The sequence below is a fragment of the Taeniopygia guttata genome, chromosome 4 (genome assembly GCF_048771995.1).
Source record: "Taeniopygia guttata chromosome 4, bTaeGut7.mat, whole genome shotgun sequence".
NCBI lineage: Eukaryota > Metazoa > Chordata > Aves > Passeriformes > Estrildidae > Taeniopygia > Taeniopygia guttata.
The window spans coordinates 31993670-32020693 of record NC_133028.1 but is presented as its reverse complement, the minus strand read 5'-3'; the positions used below and the strand labels follow the sequence as shown (position 1 = coordinate 32020693).

Sequence of the window (27024 nt, the reverse complement as noted above, 5' to 3'; positions counted from 1 at the left end):
TAAAAAGCTTGAAATGTTAATATGCAATATGCCTGAATTGAGCATGGAGAAGCTATATATATTTCTTTCAGCACAGAGAAATACTGAGTAATGCTGCTGCAGTCAATGCCATGGTGTTTTGTATGAGGAAAATACAGTCTCTAAGCAGAAGCATATTTATAATGGAAGTGCAAACCTCATGCTACAGTGGTGAAGCACATCTGATTTTAAGTAGCCTTTTCAGTAAAACTGAGTAAGGAGCAGTTTGATATTTGCTTGATTTGAAGCAGTATTGGTGGCTGGCCAGTCACATTTTCAATACTTGGGGAACAAACTGCCCATAATTATAGAAAATTGATGCAGATGCAATTCATATGAAATCTAAAGATTGTTTGACAGATGAATGGAGATGGAAGTAAGGAGGGAAAAAAGCAGACAATTTAGAAAATCACACAGTTTTGCTTCTGAATAATCTCTTGATACGTGCTATTAAATAGGCTGTACTCCAGGGTTTCTTTAGGCCTCCTAGCAACCGCTAGGTTCAAAGGCCATGCAAGGAGTTCATTGTTCATGCAGAATATTAATTTCCCAATGGAGGACTGTCTTGGAGAAAAAACACTGAAAAAGAAAATTACAACAATGTAGAGCTTCGACCTTGTGTGAAAAGAGAGGCTGAAAGTTTGAATCCAATACAATTCATCTACATGTATATAGTACCTCTTACTGAAAAGAGGGAAGTATACTTGAAGTTTGCGATATATTTCTGCTTAATTCAAGGGAAAATAAAAAAATCATATGCAACTGCCAAGCAGGTTAAAATGTAATGCAACTTAGGAGATCTCCAAATAGTTAAATGAAATAATATATATAGCTTTTCAAATATTGGAAACTTCTTGCTATTTTTTTTCCCTTTTTTCCTTCTAAATACAAAAGCAAGTTCTGGATTTTGTTTTAGCAGAGAGAGGAGCTGCACCCTGTGATTTACCCAGCCATTAAATATTACCAGAACTGAGTAACGCTCTTGAAAGAAATAACTTTTCCTGCAGCCTGCTTAATTTACTTTAATTGACAATTTTGGTGTTGGAGGTAACATGTCAGTTTGAGATGGAGGTGATCTAGGGTGGCAGTCACAACATGAAGGAATGTCTGAAGAGCTTTCTGCAATGGTAAAAACTTATTCCAGAGCATGGTTGTTTGGAGGTTATCTTTGAAAAGTGTGCAGTTACTTTACTGCTCTTTGCTTTACATTTTCTGTGCAGAGGTTTCAGTCCTTCAGAGTTGAAGAGTAAAATTCAGTGTCAGTATTGCCTGCTGTTACTGGAGTTTGGTTACCAAGTTCAAGTAGAAGGGAAAGGAGAGAAGTATGTAACCCTGCTATCCAACTGATGGTATCTGTATGCAAATTAAAATTGTTAGGAGGAAAAGGTAACCTCATTCTCTCTTTCAGCAATGTTTGATGAAAGGTCTAGGACAAACTCTTCAAGCTCCTTGAACAGTAAGGAGGACCTTGAGAGTCATCTGAGTAAATTTAAAAAGTCCTAAGTATATTTTTTTTTCAAGCTTGAACCTCTAAGTCTAAAGATTAGTATTTGGAGATAATTGCACATTAACTGAAGAACTCAGTTTAACATAATTGAGAAGTGCCAGATACACACAAAGCTCATTCTGTTCTCCTGTCCCTTAATTCAGTTATCTAAAAGAAGATGTAGCTTGAAAGCAGCTGTATTGTAATTAATATTTTATGGAATAATCAGTATTGCATCACCTTTTTTTTAAATGTGGTATTAAGAAACACCTTCCTATATATCTTCTTAACAGTAATGTGATCTCTTTGCTTCCCTGACTTCTGAATACTTGTGTGTCGTTTTATGCAAACCCATTGCTGGGACAATAAAAACTGAGAGTGTATGGGTGTCAATGGCTAGTAGAACCAGCTTTACCTCCTGGATCCTGCTCTGTCTCTTTTGCTTCAGTCTATGGTGAACTGGTGAACCCTGAAAGGGTCACTCTGTTCAGTTAGTTCAGGGGCTGTGCCTGCTTTATTGCTTGGGAGGTTACTACTGGGCTCACTGTGTCTTCCCAGTCCCTTTTGGTCCTGTGGCATCCACTTACCTTGACAGAGGATTAGGAACTTTCACTGACTGCACATTCTGATACGGGGGAAGGATCTAAGTATGCTGTGTCTTCAGACCACAAACTTGGTTCTAGTTCATGGACCAGTCATTTTTGCACAGTTTCTACTTCATTTTATTTTCTCCTCTGTTTCATGACTAAAAGAATACAAAAGACAAGTTCTTCTCTCCTGTAGAGCCCCACTTTTCATTCCTGCAGTTGTATGTGTGGTATTAGCTCATATACAGTGCTGTGCCCAGGCCTGTGTTTTATGTCACATGTATGCCTGGTCCTTGCCCACCAGGTACCAAGACATTTTCTGCATACCCATGAGTTCACTGCTGGACCGAGCTGGGGGCGGTGTCCGGAGCACTGCTTGTGTGTTCAGCTGACCAAACTGCAGTTGAGTACCCCTTGCTCTTCCTGGTTGTTGTGACCTATGAGTGTGGGGATCCAGAGTGTCTCTTTTCTTCATGGCACTAGGAGTAAAATCAAAAAAGAGAAGACTGTGTGTGTGCCTATCTTACCTAGACATGTTCACGTTTCTATCTCAGTTCAAACCACTCATCTCTCAGGGCTAAGTTCCAGGTTATTTTTCCTTCCTAGCCCCTTGTTCTGCTTGCATTCAAAGTCTCCATGTTCTCTCTGCTGGTTTGCTTGGCTCTTCGGCCAACTTGAGGGGCACAGACATGCTCCAGGATTGAGTCACCAAAGGCTGTCATTGACATTTGTATTGGAGTGTCAGTCTGCATCTGAATACATTTCTAGTTATGTTTTCTGGTAGTGCAGTGACTGAAGTAATTTTTCTATATGCACACTAGGTATCATGATAGACTACTGAAGATACAGGAAGCTCCTCTTTCAAGAGTAGACAAGGGTTCAGAACACAGTACTGATTCATTCCACTCTTTCACAGGTGTAGAGGTTATGCCCTGTTAGCAGCACTTGATGAACCTGAAGGGTGTTGAATATCTTGCCATTTTGGAATTGAATAGCAGCCACATCTTTGCAAAATGCATTATTTGTTGGAGGGGGCTGAAATGTGAGGATTCTGCAGATCACCTTGGGTTAGCTTGATGACCTGTTCAGTTGTGAACAACAATAGGTCTTCATTTGTATGCTGGAGAGTTCATTCCAGAGTAAACTACTATCTTTGTAACATTCTTTGCACAGTTTAAAGACATTTAAGTACAATTAGAAGACCAGAAAGATTCTGTTTTACTAAGCATTGTAGAAATCCTCAAAAATTTGGGGGTTTCTTTTCAGTTTTCTGGAAGGTTCTTTAGCATGACTCTGCTTTATATCCTATAGCAGGTTGCAGAATATCTCTATGAACAGCATTAAAACAAATCCAAATTCTGGGCCATGACTCAAGTAAAGCAATGCTGAAAAAATCTCAGGTACAGTTCCTCTTGGATCCCCCTAAGCATGCTTTTACATGCTTTTATGTATGCTTTTTCTTATTGGAAGTGGCTAGACAGTATCAGTCATGACCCAAAATTGTTAGCTAAGTTAGAGCTTGTGCAAGAACTGCTAAATAACACAGTATTAATAGTATTTTTTTTCCCTTGAAAAACATTATACTTTCCATTAGTTTAAATGACAAAACTACCACTGAATTGCCAAAACTGGATATCTGGTGGGTTTGGTGGTGTAGATGTAAATCTCAGCTTAGAAATATAGATTGCCTCTTGTAAGAAGTAACTAATTAATATTTCATGCAATTCTGTCCAACCACTGGGTTTAATTTTTATCAGAAGAGTTAAAAAGGATAATGACCATTGAAACTGAGACCTGAGTGCCTGAACTTGTACTCTACACTTTCATTTATAGGTTTTTTTTCTAGATTAATTAGGTCAGGAAGCAGAAACAAGGGTTAAAAGCTTTTCTAAGAGTTTCAGAAAATTGTGCTTCTGTACTTGTTCTTGCAGAATTTTTTGTATCAAGGCCAGTAGCAACCAGAGCAGTCCTAGGGAAAATGCTTGAATATTGAACTTGCAAAAAATTTCCCAAACCAGAATTTGTTGCTCCCAAGTGACTGCCTGTAGCTATGAAAATGTATGAAAATAGTTTATAGCTACTGGCTTCCTTTTTTCAGCATATTTTATTGAGTTGGCTGCTCCACTGATGCTGTTTTGTTTCTCACTCTTGGATGACATATAGGTGCTGGAATTATCTTGCTCAAATTGCCTGTGGAGGGGGGTGGGGAAATAGAAGACCTGGCTTTACAGCAAGTATATTTGGGTGTTCAGCATGATGGAGTGGGTAGAACAGTCTAGTTTAGACAGAATCCTGATCTGTATTGGCAGCTTTTAAACAGGCTGCAAAAGGTAACTGAAAGAAGAAAACTTGATTTTCAACAGGCTTGAATTCATTATAAAGAAGATAGCAACTTTCCTTTCTCCTGCCCTCCAAGAGAGATTAAAATCACTGGGTTTGAAAGTTAGTAGGCGAGGGAGGTATTCCCAGTTGTATCACTCATTGACTTTGTTTTCCTGGCTACTTTTAACTGCTTCTGCAGTTCTCTGCACTTCTGTTTTGATCTGTTCAGTAGGAGAATCTTTTCCTTTGTTTTATACTGTAATATTGCCCATCACAAAAGAAGGATCCTTTCTCAACCCAGGCTTTGATTTGGTAATGGTGTGTAAGAACAGACATCCAGTAATAGGTGTGTTTAGTGTGAATGTAGCAGTCCTCGTTATGCAAGTGAAATCCTGTGTTCAGATCAACACTGTGTTCTTAGAATTTTCCATCTCACTTCCTGCAAGCCAAAAAAGAGATCCTCTTTATAATACCATCAGTAAATGATGTGACATGAGTGTTATTCGGTACTGCTATCACTACTACCTTGTCAATCAACTCACAAACTGAAAACAGTTCTGTTTTTCATCAAATTGTAGATTATGTGATTCCTATAATTTTTAAAGTATAAGAGTGTTTCTTGTTGCTTCAGTGGGAAATACTATCTGCAGAAGATAGCTACAAATGCACAATTCACTAGAAATTTCAAGCTGTGATACTGAGAAAACATATCTCAGTGTCTTTATTGAATCTTATAAGGTGTAAAAGCACCAGAGTAAGAATGAAGTTGAACTGCTTTTATTTTGTGGACCTTTGTGGACCTTATGTGCATGTTTGGGTATTGTGAAAAAGAAGGTATTTTGATTTAGGAGGAGCAAGAAGAGAGACAGCAAAGTTACTCTTAACTTTTGTTTCTGTGTGATACATTAAAGGTATAGGCAGTACAGTGCATTCAGCTTTCAGCTCTAGACAATTAAGCAGTAACTGCTTCTGTTCAGCAGTTTTTCTTTTCAACAGTTGTCCAGATAACCTAGATGAACTGTAGCTCTCTCTATTCCTATGCCTTACTGACCAGGGGTTTTATTTTGAAAAGCATGTCTAATGCGAGAGTAGAACAGGCACACAGATATTACTTGTCATCTTCTCAAACATGATCAAGGTGCAGTTTGTCTGGGATGCTGGAACTGAAGGACTATGAGAATGTCTTCCTGTGTTTGGGTGGTATTTGTCCTCACCTCTTGGTCTTTGTGTCAATGAATGATCATGTGCACCCATTGTTGAGGTACCAGTAGTGATAAATCTGCATTTAATGATCTCAAAACACATTTTCTAGTTACTATTTCCTTTCCCGGCTATACTGTTTAAAGAAAAAAAACCCCAGAATGGCTCTTTTTAGTGAATCTGACCTCCACATTTTGAGGCTTAGGGAGTATAATAGACAGTCAGAAATACTTACCTAATGCGGCCTGGAAAAGGCAAAGTTCAGTATGAAAGCTGAGTTCATCATAACACAGGAAGCTGTGCTGGGAGAACCTAGATTGTATAAATTAGTTTCTTTGCCCATTTGTGTTCTTTTAATTTCCTCCATAATTTCCTATGAATTTCCTGTTGGTGACCTGTGACCTAGTTTGTAGATGACCTTCTGACAATATGTGATAATGTTGTAAATGCTATAAATTGGACTGTTTATCCTGTAAGCCAGTAAAGATGATGTACTAAATTTCATTGTGATACTTAACTTTGCCTCTTAAATTTTCAGAGCATTTTAGAGTGAAGTAGTATTCTTCATTTTCATAGGACAGTCTAAATTCTGCTTTTCTCAGAATTTGCATTCTTAGACCATGCTGTGGCCTGTTTCACAACATGTAAGCCCTTAAACTAAACATTTTTTTAAACAGAGTGAAACAGAAATATTTTTTTACAAGGTTTTCTTCAGATTTGTATCCTTTTAGGTGTAATTACTGCATTGCTGGCTGGGTGAGTAGAGTGGCCAGAAATTTCAGAGCTGAAGTTTATTGCCTATAACATGAAGTTTGGAACAGCTGCAACCTCCACTTGTAAATTGGGTGTGTCTGCAGTACATCTGTTTTGAGAGATGGAGGACAAATACCAGTGGCCATGGAAAGTTCACCCAAGACCCGAGCAATCCCTCAGCCTCTGGCTTCAGGGCAGTTTCATGGATGAGGAGGTGGGAGCAGATTGGCTGGCTGTTGGTCTGTGCACTGACCTACTCCCCTTGCACTAGGCCAGTCAAAGACTGTATCTTTCTCTTTAGATACAAATGTTCCATAAGCATTGAATTTCAAGAGTGAAATCATAAAATAGTATTTGCATGGGATGTCTGCATAGGAATGGATTTGACTGAAATGTTTTCACAGAACAGAGAAACAAGAAATGGTTTTCTGCGTTTTTCTCCTTCCAGCTTTAATGAAATCTCAGTTTCTGAGTAACTTCCAGTTTTGTTGGGAAAATATGTAGGCATCTCTAAATGAAACATTTTGCAGTTTTTGTTTTTTGCTAGCATCTTTCTCTGAATCAGTCTTAGGTTCAGTCTGTGTAATTATTTTAATTGCAGAAATATTCTTCAGCAACCATAGGTGTAAAATTCAGGAATGTTTTAGAAACCTTGCTTTAAAAATCCTGTTCTTAACTACCTCTTTTCACAAGAGGTTGGAGTAGCTATGTGAGGTATTGTTTATATTAGAGCCACATACAATAACTTTTCACCAGATGTGACCAGCCATATTGCCTGTTGTGCAGCACAGTCAGATATGATTTATGTAAGTTTATTTAATTTGATATGTGGTGAGCCTGTGCTCTGTGTGCGTGTGCTAATGGTTCTACATGAGAATGTACCTTAAGGCCCCAAGGGTCCTTTAGTGGGAAAAGTGCACAAAGTTTTGGTTGACTGTTTAGATAGGAAACTTTAACACACAGCAGTGCTCCTTCCATGAACAATGCACGTACCCATCTCTCTTGCACATATTCTTTGCCTACACAGGAGAACTGGAAAGGTTGACGAGGATGTAGTTTAACTGCTGAGTAATGCTACCTTTTAATTGGGGTCTGCCTTTGAATTAGGGCCACAGATTGGACAGCTAGAGAAACTGGGGCAGGTTTGCTAGAAACAAGGGTGGGTATGGTGGCAGAGCGCAAAAAGAGGAGTCATGGGCAGAGTTGCTGTTCTGCCAGAGAAGGCTGATGTTGTGTTCTGGTCACAAGAAGTATGCTTCACTTTTACCAGCTCACCCTTAGATTTCAATTTAAGTCATTAAACTGGCTGTATTTAAATCAGGACTATTAGTCCTTCATTTGCATGTCTCTGAGCTCATTTCAAAATTGATACATTTTTTCTGCCTACCAGATGATAATCTTACCCAGTTTTCATGGCAGTGATGATTGTTCGAAACAAACTAACAAGCTCTACAATACAGTACACTTGGCTTTTCATGGTTATTTTTTTATCCTAACAGTGATCCATTTTTCACACCCACAGCAGTGTACTTAAGTACAGTGAAGTGTTTCACTGTAGATTGCAATTAGAGTTAAATCATGAAAAGATAAGTTAAAAGAGTTGAGGTAAAAGGCTCAACATGCCTGTTTCATCATAATTCATTCACTAATTAATGTTGCAGTTGAATAGGATGGTGTGGATCGAGTGGTGAGAAAGCAGATAAAAAGGCGGTGATACTGAATTTTACTAGTGTGTTGGTGTCAAACCAAGCTTTGTTAGTATAGGTGTGTAAAAATTGTCTGACAGCACAGTTACCCATGGGAAATGTCATTTTATCTCTAACAGCAAACTAGCTTCAAACCTGTTTTTCAGATCAGAGCATTTGACCTCTTATGTACTCCTGAATAGGTGGATGCATGAATGTGATTGCTGTGCATAACTTTGGGAGGGCTATTTTGCTATGGGGACCAGCAAGGAGGAAAAAAAGCATCTAAAACCTCCTCTGGTATATGTTGCCATGCAATAGCACTTTTGGATTGTGTTTTTCCAGCAATAAGTAAGAACCTGAGAGTGGCTGTGCCAGTTAAGACCCAGGTCTGTCTTGCCCACTCTGCTGTGTCCAACTATTACCACAAACAGGTATCTAAGGAAGTGGAAGGAGAAAGCAAGTGCGTGTGGTGCTCCCCCCAGTGTGCTTCCCATCCTTTGCCAGCTGGTTCAGGCAGTAGCAGTCCTCATGATGTTTTGCTTGTAGGTACACTACAGGTACACTGCCTGGTATCACTGCCTCGTATCACTGCCTGTGATTCCAGGCAGTGTTAGGGGAGTGACAGCTGCTTTGCTTGCATGAGGGGAGCTGCACTGTGGCAGCCTCAAGTTGTGTGCATTGTCAATACTAAACTGACATTAGGTTTCACCCAGTCTTCTTTTGCTGCTTTTCCTAATAATGAGGAATATATGCACATGTGAAGGAGGTTTTGAGGTTCTTGGTATTTTTGGTGGTAGAAAACCAGCAGATAGCTGTTAGGTCAAGAGGCAACATTAATCCCATCTCTCCAAACAACACAGACATTGCAGATTCCTGTAACTAGGATATCAATAGGATTCATGTCATCACACATTCTCTTCTGAAGTTATGAAAGAAGCATTTGTTAATTATTTCTGTAATTTCATTTACTCCTTTCATGTAGTTTTCTTCTCTCAGTTCCTTCCTTTCCTTTCCCTCTGAATTCTGGGCCTCATGAGCCATCTGACCTTGAAGGTGACATGCCTAGATGAAAGGCTTGCATTAAGCAGGACTTTCTTGTATCAACTCTTGACATTCCAAAAATGTCAACTCCTGATTCAAATTGCAAGCAGGCTCTGGTGCCAAGGCATTAGTTGTTTCCAAGTCTTCTGCTTATTGGTAAAGCGGAACTGCTGTTTCAAGACAGCTGTTGACCTGAGAAAAGGATGCAGAAGTGGGTCCTAATGTATCATGTCTCCAAGGTATCCCTTTTCCTTATTTTGGAGGCATTGGCTGGCTCACAACATTAATCTTGGTTCAGCTAGTAGCTAAAGGCCATAACTTTACAGCATGGCTTCCTGAGCTTATGACACATTGTATATCTCTGTAAAAGTGGTGTTTTTTACAGAAGGCAAATGTTCAACATCTCTGAAGACTGATGCACTGCATGGATTGCAAAATCCACATACTTCATATGGGCCTGAACTAACTCTATCCATGTACTCAGTGGGTTGCCTTTGAAAACACTGGTGAAGTGTAGAGCTGAATACAGTCACCATTCTCTCTGCAAAGCTGCCTAAGTATCCATCAAATTATGTCCCCAAGCTCTGTCAATTCATAGACCAGCGTAATAGAAATATGCTTTCTGAAATAAATTTCAGATGTGTTGTGTAGAAGTGGATGGAGACAACTGTGTGTGGTGATTCTTCCAGAGATTGTGTATGTACTGCAAGTGGTACAGCTCTCCCAAGAGATCCACTATGCACATTCAGTGATGCTCACAGGAACCATCTTTTTGCTTTGTATGTTCAAAATAACTTTGCTTCATGTGCTGAATGCCATAATATATTCATACATGTTTATATAATTTTACTTTATGTATGTATATTCATATGTATGTTCTTTTTAAGACTGCCCTTTTTATTCTCCACCCTTCTTCTGATGGTTCTATATATTACTTGTTAATGTAACATCAGAGCACATCCATTTAATATGTTTTACTTGAGGAGGCTGGATTTTATACCAATATGAGTGTATTTTGTTTATGCTTTCTGTACATGTGCAGGTGTTTATTTAGATGTGCATGCTGTTAGTAATTGTAATTGATGTTGGAGATGTGTTTTCTAGCAAGAGTGAGATATAAACATTGAAAAAACAATGCAAATGGTAGAAAATATAGGATATATAAAACAGTAACTATGATAAAAAGTGATGTATTTCATAATAGACTTCAGTTTAAAAAAAATTGAAGGATTTCCTCTCAGCAGTCTTTGAATTTGTCACTTATTGTTTTGTTTGCATAAATGTTCTTAAACACCATTGTAGCACTGAGATTCTCACAGGACATTGGCTTTCATCCACTCCAGTCCAGGATCCAATCTGTCCAGTGGGTGCTTAATCAGAGTACCTCCAAAGTCCATGATTTTAGAGTCTGAAGCTATTATTCCACGTTAAAAAAATAGCATTTTAAACTCTAGTGCACAATGGAAACATATCAAATGTCATTTGCAGGATTTGAAATCTTCTTTTGTGAACTCTTGGAAAAAGTATGTGCTTTTAATCTCTATTAGCTAATTTAGAAGCAGCAGCAGCAAAGGTCAAATGTTAAATGTTTAATTTGGTTTCTCTAATTGGATCATTAAAAGTCACCTAATAGACCATGGGTCAGATTCTTTTGTATACCAGCACAATTCTATTGATTTTTACCTGAGTTACTGCTAGTTTATTGTAGCATGAGAGCAAAAGCAAGACTGTTGAGTCCATTGCTGGTGACTGTAGAATGGTTTCTGCAGACAGAGCCAGGTGACAAAACTGGATTTCTCTTGATGATTCTCAGGGAATACCAATGATCATTTGCAGTATGAAAACCATCAGTCTTTAGTCCTGCATTTATTAGTGGTGTTGGTTTATTCCTAATTGCCTGATTTAAAGGAAGATTGCACTGCCATGGAGTAATACCATACCTGTCTTTGCAGTAGCTATCATTGAAACGAGTGCTGTCACTACTGTGGCAGTGGTGCCCTCAGTGTGGTCTCCCATGTGCATGTAGGCTGGCAATCCCCTGCTTGCACAGTGGTGAAAGGGAGGATCTACAGCTCTTGGTGCTCAGGTAGAGGGTGGGACCCTGAGGTACTTACGTCAAAAGCATGTAGGTGACAGAAGGGGAAGATCTGGAGCCAGTATTCTGCAGTCAGAATACTGCTGAGTATTACTTGTAGACTGTCCTAAAATCAGGGCACAATGCCTGGTTTTGTGGTGAGATGTCATGCCTTGCTGAAATGTGTGCTGGTGTGACATCACAAAGTTTGCCTTTCCTTCCCATGATTCTGACCTGTGCTTTGCTGTCATTGCAATATAGCAGTCCCTCCCCTTGATTTTTCAATAGAAAAGCAGGCAGAAAAGGGAAGTATTCAAAGGGAGATTTCTTTGAGTGGAGGCTGCAGGACTTTTCCCTGCTAGTCACAACCAGCTATTAAAGTGGATAAACAGAAAGTCTTTGTGAGATGTGTTTTCCATCCCTTTCTCTCATTTTTTCCTTCTAGGTAGTTTGATGTCTCTTTCTATGTTGGCTTTGGCTTCAGTCTTACCTCAGTACACCTTGTGGTGGGTCACCAGGACTTTTGGGAACATAAGACTTTTGAGGCTACTCCCCCCTCTGTCAAGTGTGCTTGAGGCTGTCCAAGAACTATGATCTGGAAGAACAGTACTAAGAGAGACAGCAGTGTCAGACCACACATTCCATTATGAAACCAAACTGTCCAAGAAGTCTACAAACATGTCTCCTCTGTGGGGATCTTAATTTCAGATATATATTATATTTACTTAATAGTTAGGTTATAGAAAAATTGCAGTTAAACCCAAAGCATTTTACTAAATACAAAAGCTATCTTTAATCCAAATTTCATGTTCTCTTCACAAATTAACAAACACATTCTTTTCCAATTTTCCCCTTTCCTCTTTCAGCAGTGGAGAGGAATAAGCTAGGTAACTGCTAGAAACCTGTAGGCTATGCCCTCTGTTGTAAAGTGTAAGTGTTCCTTCTACTTTGAAGCTAGGATAGTATATTTAATTCGGCATCAGGGGGAACATTGAATGTGTAAATATTACAGGAGCAGACAATAAATAAAGCTGGAACATTTAGCAGCACTTGACAATACTGAAATGAAATATATGAAGTGCAATGTTAGCAAATGTTTATATAAAACATGCTACAGTATTACATTGGACAATTAAACCTCTCTTATCTCAGGCATTTATCTCTAGCTAAAGCCAAGTGGCTTGCAGGTTTAAGTTGCTCAGTATTTTTGAAGTCAGTGTGGTAATGACACATGCTAAGCAGCTGCATTTTATGTGTGAGCATTTTGGGTATTTTTCTTGGCCTGACTACTTTTATCTTTGGAGACACAAGTGTCATCAGAAGGAAAAGGCCAAAGTCTAGTGAGTTTAATTGCAAGAACTAATGTTGGTAGTTGCATTTAAATCTTCTCTTTAGTACTTGCATCTCAGCTTTGCCATTTTTTGAAGTCTTTTGTATAGAAATACTAATATGAGTGTAAATCCTCTGCCAGCCCTCTTGTCACCTCTTTCACAGCCAAAAAGGGTTTGGATGATACAGTCATGGGTGGGGTGTTGAGTCTCTGAGACCCCTTGAACTGAACTTGAACCTTGAACTGAACCCCTTGAGCTGATGGCCCGCCACCAAGTCTGTCTGACCGAGCATTTGTGAAAGGATGGGTGTAGTGCAAGCTAATTTGTTGACTATTATGGCTACTGTGGTGTTGAAAAACTGCAAAAGCTGCCTGAAACCAGTTCAGAGCAGCAGTGAGAGTATATAAAGAGTATACATATGGCTTGTTTAAAGTGATCTAGAAATCATAGTTATGCTCAGATATTTCTTGGTATGGGTGGGTTTGTTGTATTGGTTTTGTTCTTTGAAATGAAAAGACAGCCTGCTTTTGTAGCTAAGAAATTCACATTTGCTGCATAGTTTTTTCTTTTAGTGTGTGAATCACAAAAGTTGGAATCTTATGTTGCTTGTCATGCATTCATGATTATAGAAGATGACCTCATTGTGTTTGCAGCTATAATTTACATGGAAGAATTGCATTAAGGATCAAATTAATGTTGAATTGATAGCTTTTCTTAGGATAGTTCATCAAACAAGACCAGCCACTCTTCTTGTGACGTTAGCAAACCCTGTGCCTTGCCAGTACTGCAAAGCTTGGAAATACTGTGGTCTGGCTTTGGAGGTCAAGGATGGGATGTGCTTTCTGGTGATTCTCAGAGCATCAGCAGTACGGAACAAGTGAAGCCAGAAGTACTGATGTGTGAAGGGATTTATAAGCTGGTTTTGGCAGGATTTATAGCCATTTTTTCTCAAAAGGTCACTGACAAATCTTTCTCACACCAAGGAAACAAGTTGTATTTCAAAGACTGTGTCACCAAGAGAAAGAGACCATTTTTATTTGTGTCCTTTGCTGTTATCTTGTGGTGTCTTCTTAAACACCTTCATACATCTTAGGACTTTAGGTGATCTGACAGTGTCTATTCATAATTCTTTTCAAAATAAAATGTTTTACCTCTTCATGTGCACTTTACGAGCAACTTTCAGATAGTTTCCTGTTGCATTTGTAGACAATTTGACCTGTAAAATGTCAGCAAGTATGAGGAGAATTTCAGAAAAACGTATCAAACCACTGATTTTGAGCTACTGGTATGTCTGCTTTGCTTCTGGTTCTCAGAGATGAGAGTCCATCTGTGCAACAGCAAAACATTTTTGCTTCTGGCCTTTACCTTGAAACCTCCTACTTTTATCTCACCCTCTCCTCTTCTGGGTGCTTGGTCCCACCCAATGACCCCACTTTCAGAAAAGCTTCCTTCCCACAACTTTGCTTTCTACTGTTGTGAAACACAGGCAGAGCTAGAAGTACAAAGCAAGACCAGGTTTACTTTTTACAGGGGACCCAAAATAGAACTCTGACTAATTAGCATAAGTAAGGTATCAAGATCTATTTGATTTGGGACTACAATAAATTTCTTTTCATGTTGAAGAGAATAATACTGTGAATAATAAAATACTGTATTGGAAGAGAGAATATTTATGATTTTTTTATTATTAGGTGGTGTACATTTATATATTGTCTTTATGTAGATTCATTGACTTATGCCCAAAAGCAGTAGTGCTTTCCTTACATATAGTCCGGATGTTTTTTTACTGGGATGCAATGCAGTGCAAAACATTGTCTTCTCAGTAGAGATCAACAAGAAGTCATAGTAAGTTCAATCTATTTTGAGGTTTTCTTGCTATCTTTTTATTAAAAACCAGCTTGATTTAAAAATCAAATATTATGCACTGATCATCAGCATGACTAGTTTTGTGATTTGTGGGTAAGTTGTTTTGTTGATTTTCCTCATTTGAATCTTTATGGTTTGGGGGAGAGATAAGGTAGTTGTATTTATTGTTTGCACAAGCAGTGTGGTATTTTGTCTGGAGATGATAGTGGTATGTTCAATTAACAGTTTAAAACTACTTAAATAACAGTTTAAAAATACAAAATACCTGTTAGGGAAAAGTCACTATCCAAAAGCTGTAGCAAAATGATCTTGAATTTTTTAACCTAACTTTATGTAGCAGGTAACACCGAAACTTAATCCCAGAAATATAAATTCAGATGTAGCATCTGGGATGCTATTGTTCCCCCATTTTTAGGCCATTCATTAGAAAGAAAGGAAATAAAAAAGAAACCAGGAGTGAAAGCCAAAATACTCTGACTTTCAATCTAGTCATTCTTCTGTGCAAAAATATTTTTTTTAGATCACGTGGCTCACTTAGGTTGCACTTAAGTTCTAGTGGCAAAAGTACTTGTTCAGGATTTAGTACATTCAGGATTTTAAAGTAGTTGACCCAGACTTTTATATTTGAACTAAAATAAATAGGCATATGGCAAGTGGAAGAACATATAACTACTCTGCTGCCTCAAAATTCTTTTGAGGTCAAGAATTTGAAAACAGGGACCTATAGTGCAGTTTGTGAATACAATAGGAACAGCTGGTGCTCAGCACTTTTGAAAATGAGGTCACTTTATTCTTGGTTGAAATGTGCAAAATGGGTCATCTGGGCATAAGCTTAAGACAAAGGCTGAGCACGTGGTCATTTATAACCAAGTTGTCCATGTTTCCAGAACTAGTTAGTTAAAAGGATTCAGTGAAACAAGGAAACACTGCGATAGGTCTGCACTTTCCCAACTTTTGGAAGCAGAGCTCCTAATCGTCTACCAGGACAATAAATCACTGCCACGTATTTTCAAAGATCTGCTAATGCTGAGGATGACATCATCCATATTTTCCACAGTCACCCCTCCCTCTGATGCCTTTCTGCTCGTCCTTCACATAACCTACTTTAGGAAACACTGCTCTATTGTACAGTCCTTGGGAACACTGCCTCTCCACTAGTCTCAGCCCTGGGACTTCCCTGGTCCTGCCAGGAAAACAAAGGAGAAAATCCCAAACATGCACAAACTCTATAGCATCACTAGCAAAATCTAACAATGCATTAAGAAAGATAACAAGAACACTACTTAGATCTGATTTTCCATTTTTCATTATAAATATTATATTTAAAATATACATAAGTTAATGGCATTAAGGCTACGTTTTACACTTTTGTTACTTGAACAGCTGTTGCGAACACATCCAAGATGATAGCATAATTCATAGGATACAGGTATAGCTGAATTGGCAAATTTGAGACTGATACTGATTGCTGTTGAGTGTTGTAGGACGTGGATAAGAAGTTTGCCATGAGAACTTATATTAGATTCAGTAAGAATGTGCAGGCTCTTCCAGACCCTGCCTCATCCCAATAGCCTGTACAGACTGCCATCTGACCGAACACCTTGAGTATCAAGATCATAGGAAAAATTCAGATTGGAATGGATATCAGATGATTGTAGTCCACCCATGTGAGGCCACACCATTCTTCTCAAGAGGATTTGAGTCTTTGTGCTCAAACAATGCTTTTTAAATCAAAGCAAATTCTATTAATTTACTTGGGGAGTACTACATTCAAATCACACTGGCTTCAAGCGAAAGTTTGAAGACCATGCTAATGTAAATTGCATTCTTAATTCCACAACTACTCATTTTGTCATTAATCATCTTACCTAGTAGAATATTTTGTTAAATATAGCCATTTATTGCTTTAGTTGCAAAGAATAATGATTTTATTGATTGCATAACACTTCTGTGTCTTTGTTCTCATTTTTCATGCAATTTTGTAACTTGTTGATGTTCCTTTACCCAAAAAAGTATGTAGTTACATTGGCAAGAATAAACAAAGCAGAAGGGGAAAACACCACCCTGTTCTCAAATCCTGTGTATTTTGTCTCTGAAGGTGGAGTTGTGCTGGAATTATTCAGGGCTGCATCTCATAGCTAGCACCACATTGCAGATGAGCCCATGGGAATGCTTCTCATTATTTTCTTATAACTGTAAGTTTAATTTACTGAGGCAGGCTTGAAGATTGCCTTTGTATGAGTGAGGTGATTTGCCTGTCTAAACCAGGCTTACGTTTTGTCTAGTCTTTAACAAGAACTGTCAAAATGAGCATGGAGGTACACAAAAAAGTGGTGATAGCAGCAGTACAAGGAGTTCCGTATTGGAAAAGCAGAATGCAATTAGACATTTCCATGGCTGGCAAAGTGCAGTGAGTACTAAGCTGGGCTATCAGCACACATTGCTCCAGAACAGAAGAGTGTTGCTTCTTCAGTGGAAGGAAAACACTTTTCAAATCCAAACGTATAACACACATGTTGGATTTGGAAACTGTTTTCCTTCCATCAAAGAATCTTTCATTGAACATTGATGTGATAAATGACAGCTAAGTACTTAATATGAAGATGCATAACAGGTTCGGTTTTTTTCTCTGTACCACAAGGCAGTCAAAAATACAGAAATGCTATCTTCTGATACCATGTAGCTTTATTACTTTCAGTTTTACCACTGGAGGGAAGTGCTTAAAAAGCAAAGCAGAAGATTCCCACAGTGTCTTTCTGTTTCAAGGGTCCGACCTGGATGAATTGCTGCACTGAAGTGTAATTAATCACTAGCTGCAAGATGGAACAAGGGTGGCTGGCATAGCAGATAGAAGAAGAATTGTCTGCAGGATGCACAGATGAATGGGCCATGTCTGGAGGAGCACTGGTGTTGTCTGGCTTGTTTTCATTACATGAATTGTGTCTCTTTTCTGACTTCTTCCCAAGTTTGAGTAGTTTTCAGGTAATGAGGGAGGCTGTTCCAGCTTTTGCAATCACTGTAATTGATTCTGGTTTTGCAGAAGAGGTATTTAAAGAGTTATGGTAGTATTTAGTAATTTGTATTTCATTTCATCCTCAGTTGAAACTGTTGTTGAATTAATAAATATAACACTCTCTATGTTACTTCTCTATCATATCAGGTGTAGTCTTTTAAATCCTTGTAGAATTTGCATGCTAAAGAAGTCACATTAATGTGGATTCCACCTAGAAAAGTACAGTTTCTGGCATCCCTGCAGTATCTTCTATGTGACCATATTTTTTTTATTAATCAGAGCTGAAAGGTTTGTGCATGTGTTCTGTGGATAAAACTCTGTGTCCTACAAAAATAGAGTAGTGATTTAGGAACTTGGTATTTTCCTTGAGGTGGGACATTTTCTTTTAAACTTTCTGAGCAGCCAAGACTTGAAAGCAACCCTTCAGAAAAGTGTAAATATCAATATAGGTAGGTTGCAAGCCAATTCTAGTTCTGCTGTAAATATTGTCATTGTAAACCTTTGAACTGCATGTGTCCACTTAGTGTGGAACAAGAGGAATAGGGCTGCATTTCAAAGCCTGTGATCTGCTTGAAAATAAACTATCCTCAGCGCAGAGACCATAAAGCACTTTTAGGAATGCCATTAGAGGACAGTGCACAAGCTCTGAGTTGGGTGACTATTAGGGAAAAAAAGGTGTGTTCTGAGACAAGACTTCTGCATGCATCTTCAGGGAGACAGTTGTGATCAAACCTTTCTGTGCCCACAGAGCAGGGCAAGGGGAGAGGCCCAGAGGCAATCCAAAGTTGACTCCATCAATCTTGACATTCTCTGGTAAGCAGCAACAACAGGAGACTAGAGCATAACCTAGAGTGCTGGTGCCTGTGCTGCAACAAGAAAGACTGTAAAATCCATTGCCTTGGATTGTAAATTTAGGCATTTTAAGCATAAACAACTCACTGCCTACCAACTGCTTAGGTCAAACTTAGGGTGCTTTACTTCGTTAAGGTAATGACGGCATAACAGCACTGATGTATTCCCCTGTGAAATGCAGTGTTGCTGCTTGCCATACTCAGTGTTGGATGATTTGTCAAACCCCTTGATTCGAACAATATTCAGGGTGTAATTAGCATTGTCTGCAATGTTCTAGTATTGGCTGTCATAAGAAATATCACTGAACATTTTACCTGTGCTAAAATCTTATTCACATGCTTCAGATCTCCCCCCCAACACTTATGTTGACTGTAAAAGAAAAGTTTTTTTAACAAGTAATGCATGTTTGCATGTATGTGTACATATCACAAGTACACAGACATGTTTGATGCTGCACTTTTTAACTTCTCCGTGCATTTTTTGTACATTCTCTACTGTTTAGTTTGTTTCAACGCACCTTACTGAGAAACTAAATACTGCATCTCCTTTGTTGGGTTTTTATAGTATTTTCACATTTTTATTTGAAAGCTGTGGGAGCCTATATAGATTCTTTGTCATGCATATGAGCACATCATGGAGGCTTACTTTATTCTATCTCCATGAGTCTTGTTTTAAGTTTTTTCTGTCTTCTGCTTTTTATGCTAAATGCATGATGCTTTTGATTTTGTGGACAGATGACTCCCACATTCTTGAGGCCCCTCATGATTCCTCTTGTCATTATGAATACATATATCAATGTGCATTTTTAGAAGTGTTTACTATTCTATCAGCATATCAGATATCACATCACTATGTATCAGCACAAAATTTGCTTGCAATACTCTTGAAGAGTATGCACAATGTTTTGTTTATGTTGCTAGAGTGGATTTTCATTCTTACTTAATTAACCAATTTTATCGCAACAATAATATTGTGTTCTTCAAATGTTTGGTGCAGATGCTTTTGTCTTAGTCTTTTTCAAGGGTATATTGTCCAACAAACTTAATTTTTTTCTGTTTTAAATTGATTTTCAGAGTAATTCTTAGGTATCTGTCATATTGTAAAGATACTTGTTGTTCGATTCTGAGGGAAACAGTGGGAATGACCTAAGAGACAATTTCTTAGGATGCATAATGACAGTGAAGTTTTGGTTTAGCCTGACCTCTGCTGGGTAAGTCTTGGACTTGGCTCTTCCTCACTATCCCAACACAACACTGCTCTCCTTTTGTATTGTCAGTGATCTGTCAATGACCAGCAATTCAAGTCTTGACTCTACAAGCACAGAGGCTTCACCTAAATTCAGGTGCCTGATGTGTACCTGAGGAGAAAATGCCCTTCTATTCTTATTGTAATTATTCATTTTTTATTGCACATAAAATAAAGGACTGTAAATGCTGCGAAACCTTAAACTGTATGTCCTGAAAGAGAAATAAGATGCAAAAGAGATGGAGGTGCAAAATATATGAAGAATAAAATATTCTTCTACATTTTATACTGCCAGTAAATTCTGCCAGTGAAATAATAGTGCAGCAAAGAAGAATCCAGATTATTAACTATTATGTGCAAGAGAAACCTCACTTTGGAATTTGGGTAGTGTGGAATAAATCATCCTTTGGGAACTTTTATTCACTCTTTCTTGCAGCAGAGCCATTACCTTCCCAATCCCTGTGTGGAACAGCTGAGTTAAAAACAATTTCTATAAATGATACATACATGGAATTGATTCTTGTTTTAAAACTATCAACAAGGTAAAAAGAGATAGGAGTAATTCTGATAATGAGAACCTGTGTGTGCATGTGCGTGCATTAGGGAGTGTGTGTATATAAATGGAGAAAACTGTTGGTAAAATAGAGCCTGTCCACTCTGAAATGAATAGTTCTGTCAGCAGCAAGGATGTAGGATGGTGTTTGGCGTCTAGGTCACCTCTTTCTAGTGATTTGATGTTAATTCCTGTTTTCCCAAGACACTGGAAGAGCAATGGGCATTGCCTATCTGCCTCCCAATCATTGTGGCTACCAGAATTGCCAGAATGGTCCTACCACGGTTGCAGGCGAAGTCCCTCATGATTTCTGCAAGGCAAGACTTGGTAATGTTTGCCTGAGGACTGTTCAAGACAAAGCTGGTTTACAGACCTGATACCTGTCATCACTAAGGATGGGAAAAGGGGAAAAATGGAAATGTGGGGTACCATATTCTCGCATCTCAGCTTGACTTGACTGAACAGTGCTGTAAGGGAAATGGTGTGCATTTGCTGTTGTGGCACATGTTCAATATGGGTCACTGTGCTGGGTGGTGGGGATGTAAGTGATACTTGTTTTATGAGGTATTATGGAACTTTGAGAACTTGTTAAAAGCTATGACTATAACTTGCTAATCTTTTTTTTCCTGAGAACTAACACCTCGAGACTGTGAAACAAGCTTGATTTGTTAACAAGTTAAAACATTGGAAGGGAAAAAAAAACCCAAAACCTTTTGAGGTTAATTCTAGCTGCTTGTACTCAGTTGTATTTTTCTTTAAATCTAAAGTAGAGTAAGGGATGTCTTAGTACATGGGGAAATAGGGCTTCTAATTTCTAACTAATCTTATATTCCTTGTCTGTAGGTATAAGTTCTACTATGAAGAGAATGGGGTTCGTGGAAGTAAAGTGTAATACCTGGTTGTATATTCTCAGGAGACATTATGCCTGTATAAAAAGCAATAGAGATTGGTAACCCATGGAGGCAACCACTGGAAAATTAATTTACCTCTCAGGTAGATTACATGCCTAGACTGGGAGAGATTATGGATAGATATTAACAGGATGTTGAGCTGATTGCTGACACAGAGCTGGTTCCCTTTCATTCTTAACTTTGAACCTTTTTACACCCTGATAGTGGACCAAGAAAGAAAAATAAAATATAAAAACACATTCAAAATAATCCTGCAGCCCCCAAAGCTCACCCACCCACTCCAAACCAACAAACAAAAACCTGAAAATGACCAAACCTCCAACTGCCACAAAAGTTTTTGAGAATCAGCTTTGGATAGTGGGTTATGGGAATGAAGGGAAGGTGCTGCTGCCTGGAAGGAATTATGACTTCTGCCGTAAACTGAGCAGAAATTCTTCCTCTCCACACCACCAGGTTATCCTGTGATTAGAACTGCTGAGCAGCACTTGGAGGCTATGGTTTCCACCCTGCTCCCAGTCCTGCCATTTTCCAGGCCAGCAGCAGAGGCCTGTATCCAAACAGATGCTTAGAAAATGTGTTCAGGATGCCTATTTAGCAGTGGTTTACATGTGCCATCCACAATGGGCTATCCCTTCATTCCCACAGCCAGCTGAAGAGTTTGTTAATTCTGTCTCTTTGGTCTGGGTAGCCAAGAGTGCTGATGCTTGTTTGCTTGTAAGTCTGCCATAGTCATAGATTCTGTTTGCTTTGAAGGAAAATAGTTTTTCCAGACACCTCCCCCTTAAAAATCCAGGGCTTCATAATGCATGGTATCAACATATACTGGAAACCTGCTCAAGATAGGTCTCTCTCTCACCTTTTACTTTAAATCTTTTGTTTATTTGCTTTTTAGCTTAAATTTTTAAAATTACATCCATTTCCGTAAAGCTGTAGATGATTTTTTCTCTCATGAGTTTAAAAACTGTCTCTATTTCTTCTTCATAACTGTTTAGATCCCTTCCTGCTCCCTCTCTACCCCTGCATCCTTCATTTTCCATCCCATTCTGGAAGAGCATTTCCCTTTATTATATCATGTGTGCTCTTGTGTGCTCTTTTGTTGTCCCCTATCACTATCAGCCCTCCCCCCGTCCTTTCAGGCAGGATAGAGAACACTTCTAGTTACCTGTACTTTTTATCTTTTTTCTGATTTCTCTGTGTGTTCTGGAGCAGAACATGCCAGGATCAGGATGGGGTGAGGCTGAAACTAAAATCACGGAAGCAATGATTGAGAGTCATCTTGAAAGTAAAAAGTTAACTTTGTGATTCATTATCTTCTTTACAAGAACGGGAAGGTTCTTTCCATGTTTGTACATTTAAAGTGCTTGCATTTCGAATGAGCTCAGGAGATGATTTGAAGATGCAAGGTGCTGGGAGGAGAGTTTCAAATGCATTGTTCGAGCACATTTATGAGCATTGCAGTCTGGCATTTGTCACATCAAAACATTTAAATTGTTCTCTGTTTTTTTGGTTTTGTTGGGTTTTGCTTTGGTTTTTTTTCCTCTTTTGAAAGGGGTGCAGGGGGGTTAGTCAGAGAATAGGGATAATGGCTTTAACAAACGGAAATAGTTTGTGTGAATAATTCCTAAAGCAGGTCCTTATTCAAGCGTTATTAGAAACACATTTTAAATCACTTTCACCCATATATTATTGTGTACATCCTTTGAGTTTATAATAGAAAGTGGCACAAAATCAACTCTCAATATAAGGAATTCTCTTTCTGAAGAGATTGCATGGCAGAATTCCTGAAAGATCATAATTTTATTTTTCTTTTTTTTTTTTTTCATCTTTTTTTTCTTTTCACATGCTCAGAATTTACCAGGATTATTGTGGCAGCTTTCTATAAAAGTACAAAATCCAGTTAGATAAAACAGTGGTTCAGGATGGAGTTGCTAGCTAAAATAGTTTCTGCTTCTGAAAATTTATCTGTGTCTCAGTTTACTGCACTTTCGGAAAGTTGGTGCTACTTTTTAATGGACATTTTATTTTTTTCAGCTAATAGCTGGTTAATGAATAGCCCTGACTGTTGCAAAGTTACAAGAATGATGCATCCAATACAAGAGAGGCATTTGGAACATGGGGACATTTCCAGTGGTATGTCTGCCTTGTTTTGTGAGACACTATTTAACATTAAATTGACATTTAAAACAGCTGGTGTTAGGTGCTTCACTTTGTGAGGGGCAGGAATTATGTCATAGGACTTGTCTCTTTTACATCTTGGTAATAGATAATGCGTATCAAATGATGCTATTAACGATCTGGGGCTCCAATAAGAGGCAGTAGAAGGACTTGCAGATAATCTACTCTTGTCAGCAGACCTCAGACATAAGATCACAGAAATTACAGAAAAATGTATGAATGTTGTGTTCAAGTTTCAAGAACCTGTCCACCAGTTGGATCCTCTTTTCACAGTGCTTGTTTATAATTGCTATTTGGTATGTACACAAGCAGTGAGAAAATGACAGTATTTCATGGCCTTTGAGCATTGATGAGCTTTAAGATAAAACCACAGCAGATCCTTAGAACAGTTTGGGAACTTCGGCCATGCAGCAACAAAAACTTGTTTTCCCAGAATATTTTTGTATACTTTAGAAATGGGTGATACAGAATGCTTTGCTTAGTATGATTTGTTCATACTAGAAAGGTTACCCTCTTGGGTCCCTTGAACATCAAAGTAGGAACAAACTGAGAGCTGGCAGTCCCTTCCAACCGAAATGCTTGGTTAGGTGCTCCAAATCTTAATCCCAGGAGCAAATTGTCTTCTGCTCTCAAGACTTCCACCTCTTTCACTGAAGCTGCTTAATCTGCAGCATTGTACTAGGTCCAGCCTGACCTGAAAAACCCTGCTAGCTTCACATTATTCTAGCAGCAAGACTGTGTGGCTAAGCTTGTCAGTGTCTCTCGGAGCCGATAAGCAACTTGAAAGGTGGGGAGGATGAAATCATGCTCTAGACAACATTGCTATTCTGGTTCCTTTGCTTGTGGCATGATGTTACTGCTTCAGAATCAAGATGGAAATTAAAAAAAAAAATTCAGAGCAGTCCTACTTCCCTTCAGGGGTTTGTCTCGATGCTTGCTCCTTTGTAGCCTGTTTTCCAAGTATTTAGATGCTTTTCCAGGTAACATCCTTCCCACAGCTGCCTTCTGGTAGGGGCCTGATTCTGAAGATAGATGCACTTGGGGTCTTTGAGTCCCACCTCTTGCAACTGCTGCAGGTGACCATTTAACCTTTCAATAAGTGGTCAATTTTTAAACCAGATTTTGTCCCCACTGTTCCTCTTAAAATTGCTGCCATTACTCACTGCTGTCATGGCTAGCAGTCTTGGTCTCAGTTCCAGTCTGGATTTCCTGTTTGCTGAAACTGCTGTTTTCTGGGTGACGTATGGCAAGTGTCTCCCCCAGTGCTGGCTGACTTGGATCCTTACCTTTCGTTCTACCTAAATGCATATCTCAGCTTAAAGAGTAGTAAACTTCTGTGATGCAAAATTAGGTACTTTTTAAGGTTTACATTTTAGCTTAGAAGAAGGATTGTTGAGACGGTCACATTAGATGCCGAGTAAGTTTTTGGAGAGAGTCAGTTCTATAGTATATTAGCGGTTTCCTTTTGGTTTATTTTCAGTTTGTTTTCTCTGTGAGTGTGATGAACAAGATCTCTGTGTCAGACTTAAAATATTCCTGCTTTCTTCTTGTAACATTTCTCCAAGCTTTTTTTTTCCTTCTTGCATGCATGACGTACTTAATGCCCTCCATCTGCATGAAAATGTTTTGTATATAATTCTAAAAGCTCCCTTAGGACTGTAGACTTTTTTAAATGAAGCAATTTAAACATTTTCCACACAAATGGGCACTTGGGGCAAATGTCATTATAAAAATCATAAGGATATTTGTTAGATATTTTCACAGTTTATTGTTGGGGGTTTGTTTGTTTGTTTGTTTGTTTTTTCTTTCAAGACTTGCCTCTCCCAGTCACAGTAGAAATTGCAAGTCAGAGAGAGTCAGCATGATTTATGTTACTGAAAGAGCAGTAAGGCATTTGTAAGGCTGGGAAGGCAGACATTAATAAGGAGGAGAAACAATAGACAGTATTCTCTGCTTCAGTCAACATGGTGCAGGTGTTGAGGCTGATGTAATGCTGTTGCTGCATTCCTACTCTGAGTTGTACATACATATTTATAAACACATGCAAGTCAATCAAGACTTGTGTTCACAAGATAAATTAATAAAACACAGATTGAGATACAGAGCAAGGCAAAAACTCTTCAATCCGGCTCAGACTAAACAAGAGTTTTCATTTTAAACTAATGTGTTAAGATTCTCAAGTTTCACATGAGGAAATACATGATACTCGATATTTTTTTAAGGACATATGTTGAGACTTGTTTTGTAAAATTTGAAGCTCGCATACAGTTGACTAGTAGATAGAGGCTCTATTTTGTGGAGGTTTTGGGATTCTAAGGAAATTGTTTTCCGATTTGAAACAGACCTCCAAAGTAGACAGATTTCATGTGGAAGAAAATCCAAACCCCCATATTTTTAGATCACATAGAACACTTAATTCCAGCAGGGTCAGACTGGTTTGTTTCAAATTTGACTGTTTAAATATTTTAAATATTGCTCTACCTAATGCAGTCTTTTAGAACAACCTAATTTGAAGGGAGAGAAAGAAACAGTTCTTGCAGGAATGCCGTAACAGGAAGTTCTGACATTTGTCAAAATATTTCTCCCTCTTTCTAAAATTAATATGTAAAAAAGTATGGTTTTCTAATAAATTTTAGTATCAGTGGAATTGTATTCTACACAGTAGGATGTCTGCCATTCTTTGAGACTATGTCATCTGTGTTTTGGGGAGATATTGCAGCAGTGCATGGAGAAATGCAGGATTCTTCCTGTGTTCTGCATGTTATTTTCCACTAGAATGGTCAATATCTGATGTCTAATAGACCATATTCCTTGGGAAGCTCAGTTATTGCAAAGAATGTTTTTTACCAGATCTTTGGAACTACTGATGAAAATGGATACATTCTGTCTCTGTAAGAACAGCACTATTTTAAAACATATTCTTGGAATGTGTGCTTGCTACTTGTATCCTTGTTTATTCCAGCTGCATGTCTTTACTTTGTTTAAGTCTTGATGGTCTGTCAGATATGACAAACAAAGCTTGATTTTGCAAAACTTGCCCTTTGTAGTTGAAACCAGTGCTGATAGACCTGAATCTGGATGCCATGAAAATGAATGGAATTTAGCAAGCCTTTTTAAAGCCCTTTGAAAATTCAGCTGTCACATGGACCTGCTGTCAGGATGGTGTCTGTGTCAGTCATTTTAGTGGTGAGTGGCCATATTACTATGCAGTTTTGTGATAACAGAGCAGTTCTTACCTATAACTTCCACCTCCCAAAGCTGGAGGTCCTGCTTCTCCACTGCCTGTGGCAGACTGCTTCCTACTTTGCCCTGAGGCAGGATCTCCTATGTCTTTAACAGGTCACCCAGTCAGAGTTTGGCATACAATTTTTTTTTTTTTTTTTTTTTTTTTTTTTTTTTTTCAGGAGTAGCCTCCTCCTAGGTTAGCTCCCTAAACTAACTCATGAGAGCAGATCAAGCATAAATGTGGGCTGGCCTGTCCTGGATGGGGACAGCAATGGATGGCCTTTAGGTTGGGTAGCTCTGTTGTGCAGTTAGGCATCTATGATGAATACACAGACAAATGATGACTTGTCTGTGCAAGGATTTTCATTTTCCTGTGAACAAAGGAGAAGTACCACAGAATACCACCAGCATGGTGATGAATTCCTCAGGCCATCTGAAGTAGCAATTATGATATCCAACACTATTTCCAGATTTTCTTGTCAGGTTTTAGCACAGATGAGTACATAATTTCCATCATACATCTGATGTGAGTGTTTCAAGAATGGGTATGTTTGGTCTTTTTATTTCCTGTTTAACCCTATTACTCTCTGATAAATGAAGGATTTCTGGCATGGGAGATACCATTTTGCATGAACTCGTCAATAAGGTTTTCTAGACACTTAAATTTCAAAATAAATGAAGTCT

At 38.5% G+C, this 27024-nt stretch overlaps 1 protein-coding gene across 8 annotated transcripts in view; it reads left to right on the top strand.

Annotated features, from left to right (window-relative positions):
* Nucleotides 1-27024, top strand: part of STOX2 (storkhead box 2) — a 98823-nt gene that overhangs the window by 30583 nt on the left and 41216 nt on the right. For 3 of the 8 annotated variants that reach the window (XM_030271280.4, XM_030271275.4, XM_030271273.4), the window contains exon 2: nucleotides 22972-23070. The exons of the other annotated variants lie outside the window; for them this stretch is intronic. In XM_030271280.4, coding sequence (XP_030127140.1) covers nucleotides 22986-23070 — 85 coding nt within the window. In that variant the 5' untranslated portion in view covers nucleotides 22972-22985. The remainder of the gene's footprint in view (nucleotides 1-22971; nucleotides 23071-27024) is intronic. 8 annotated transcript variants of the gene reach the window in all.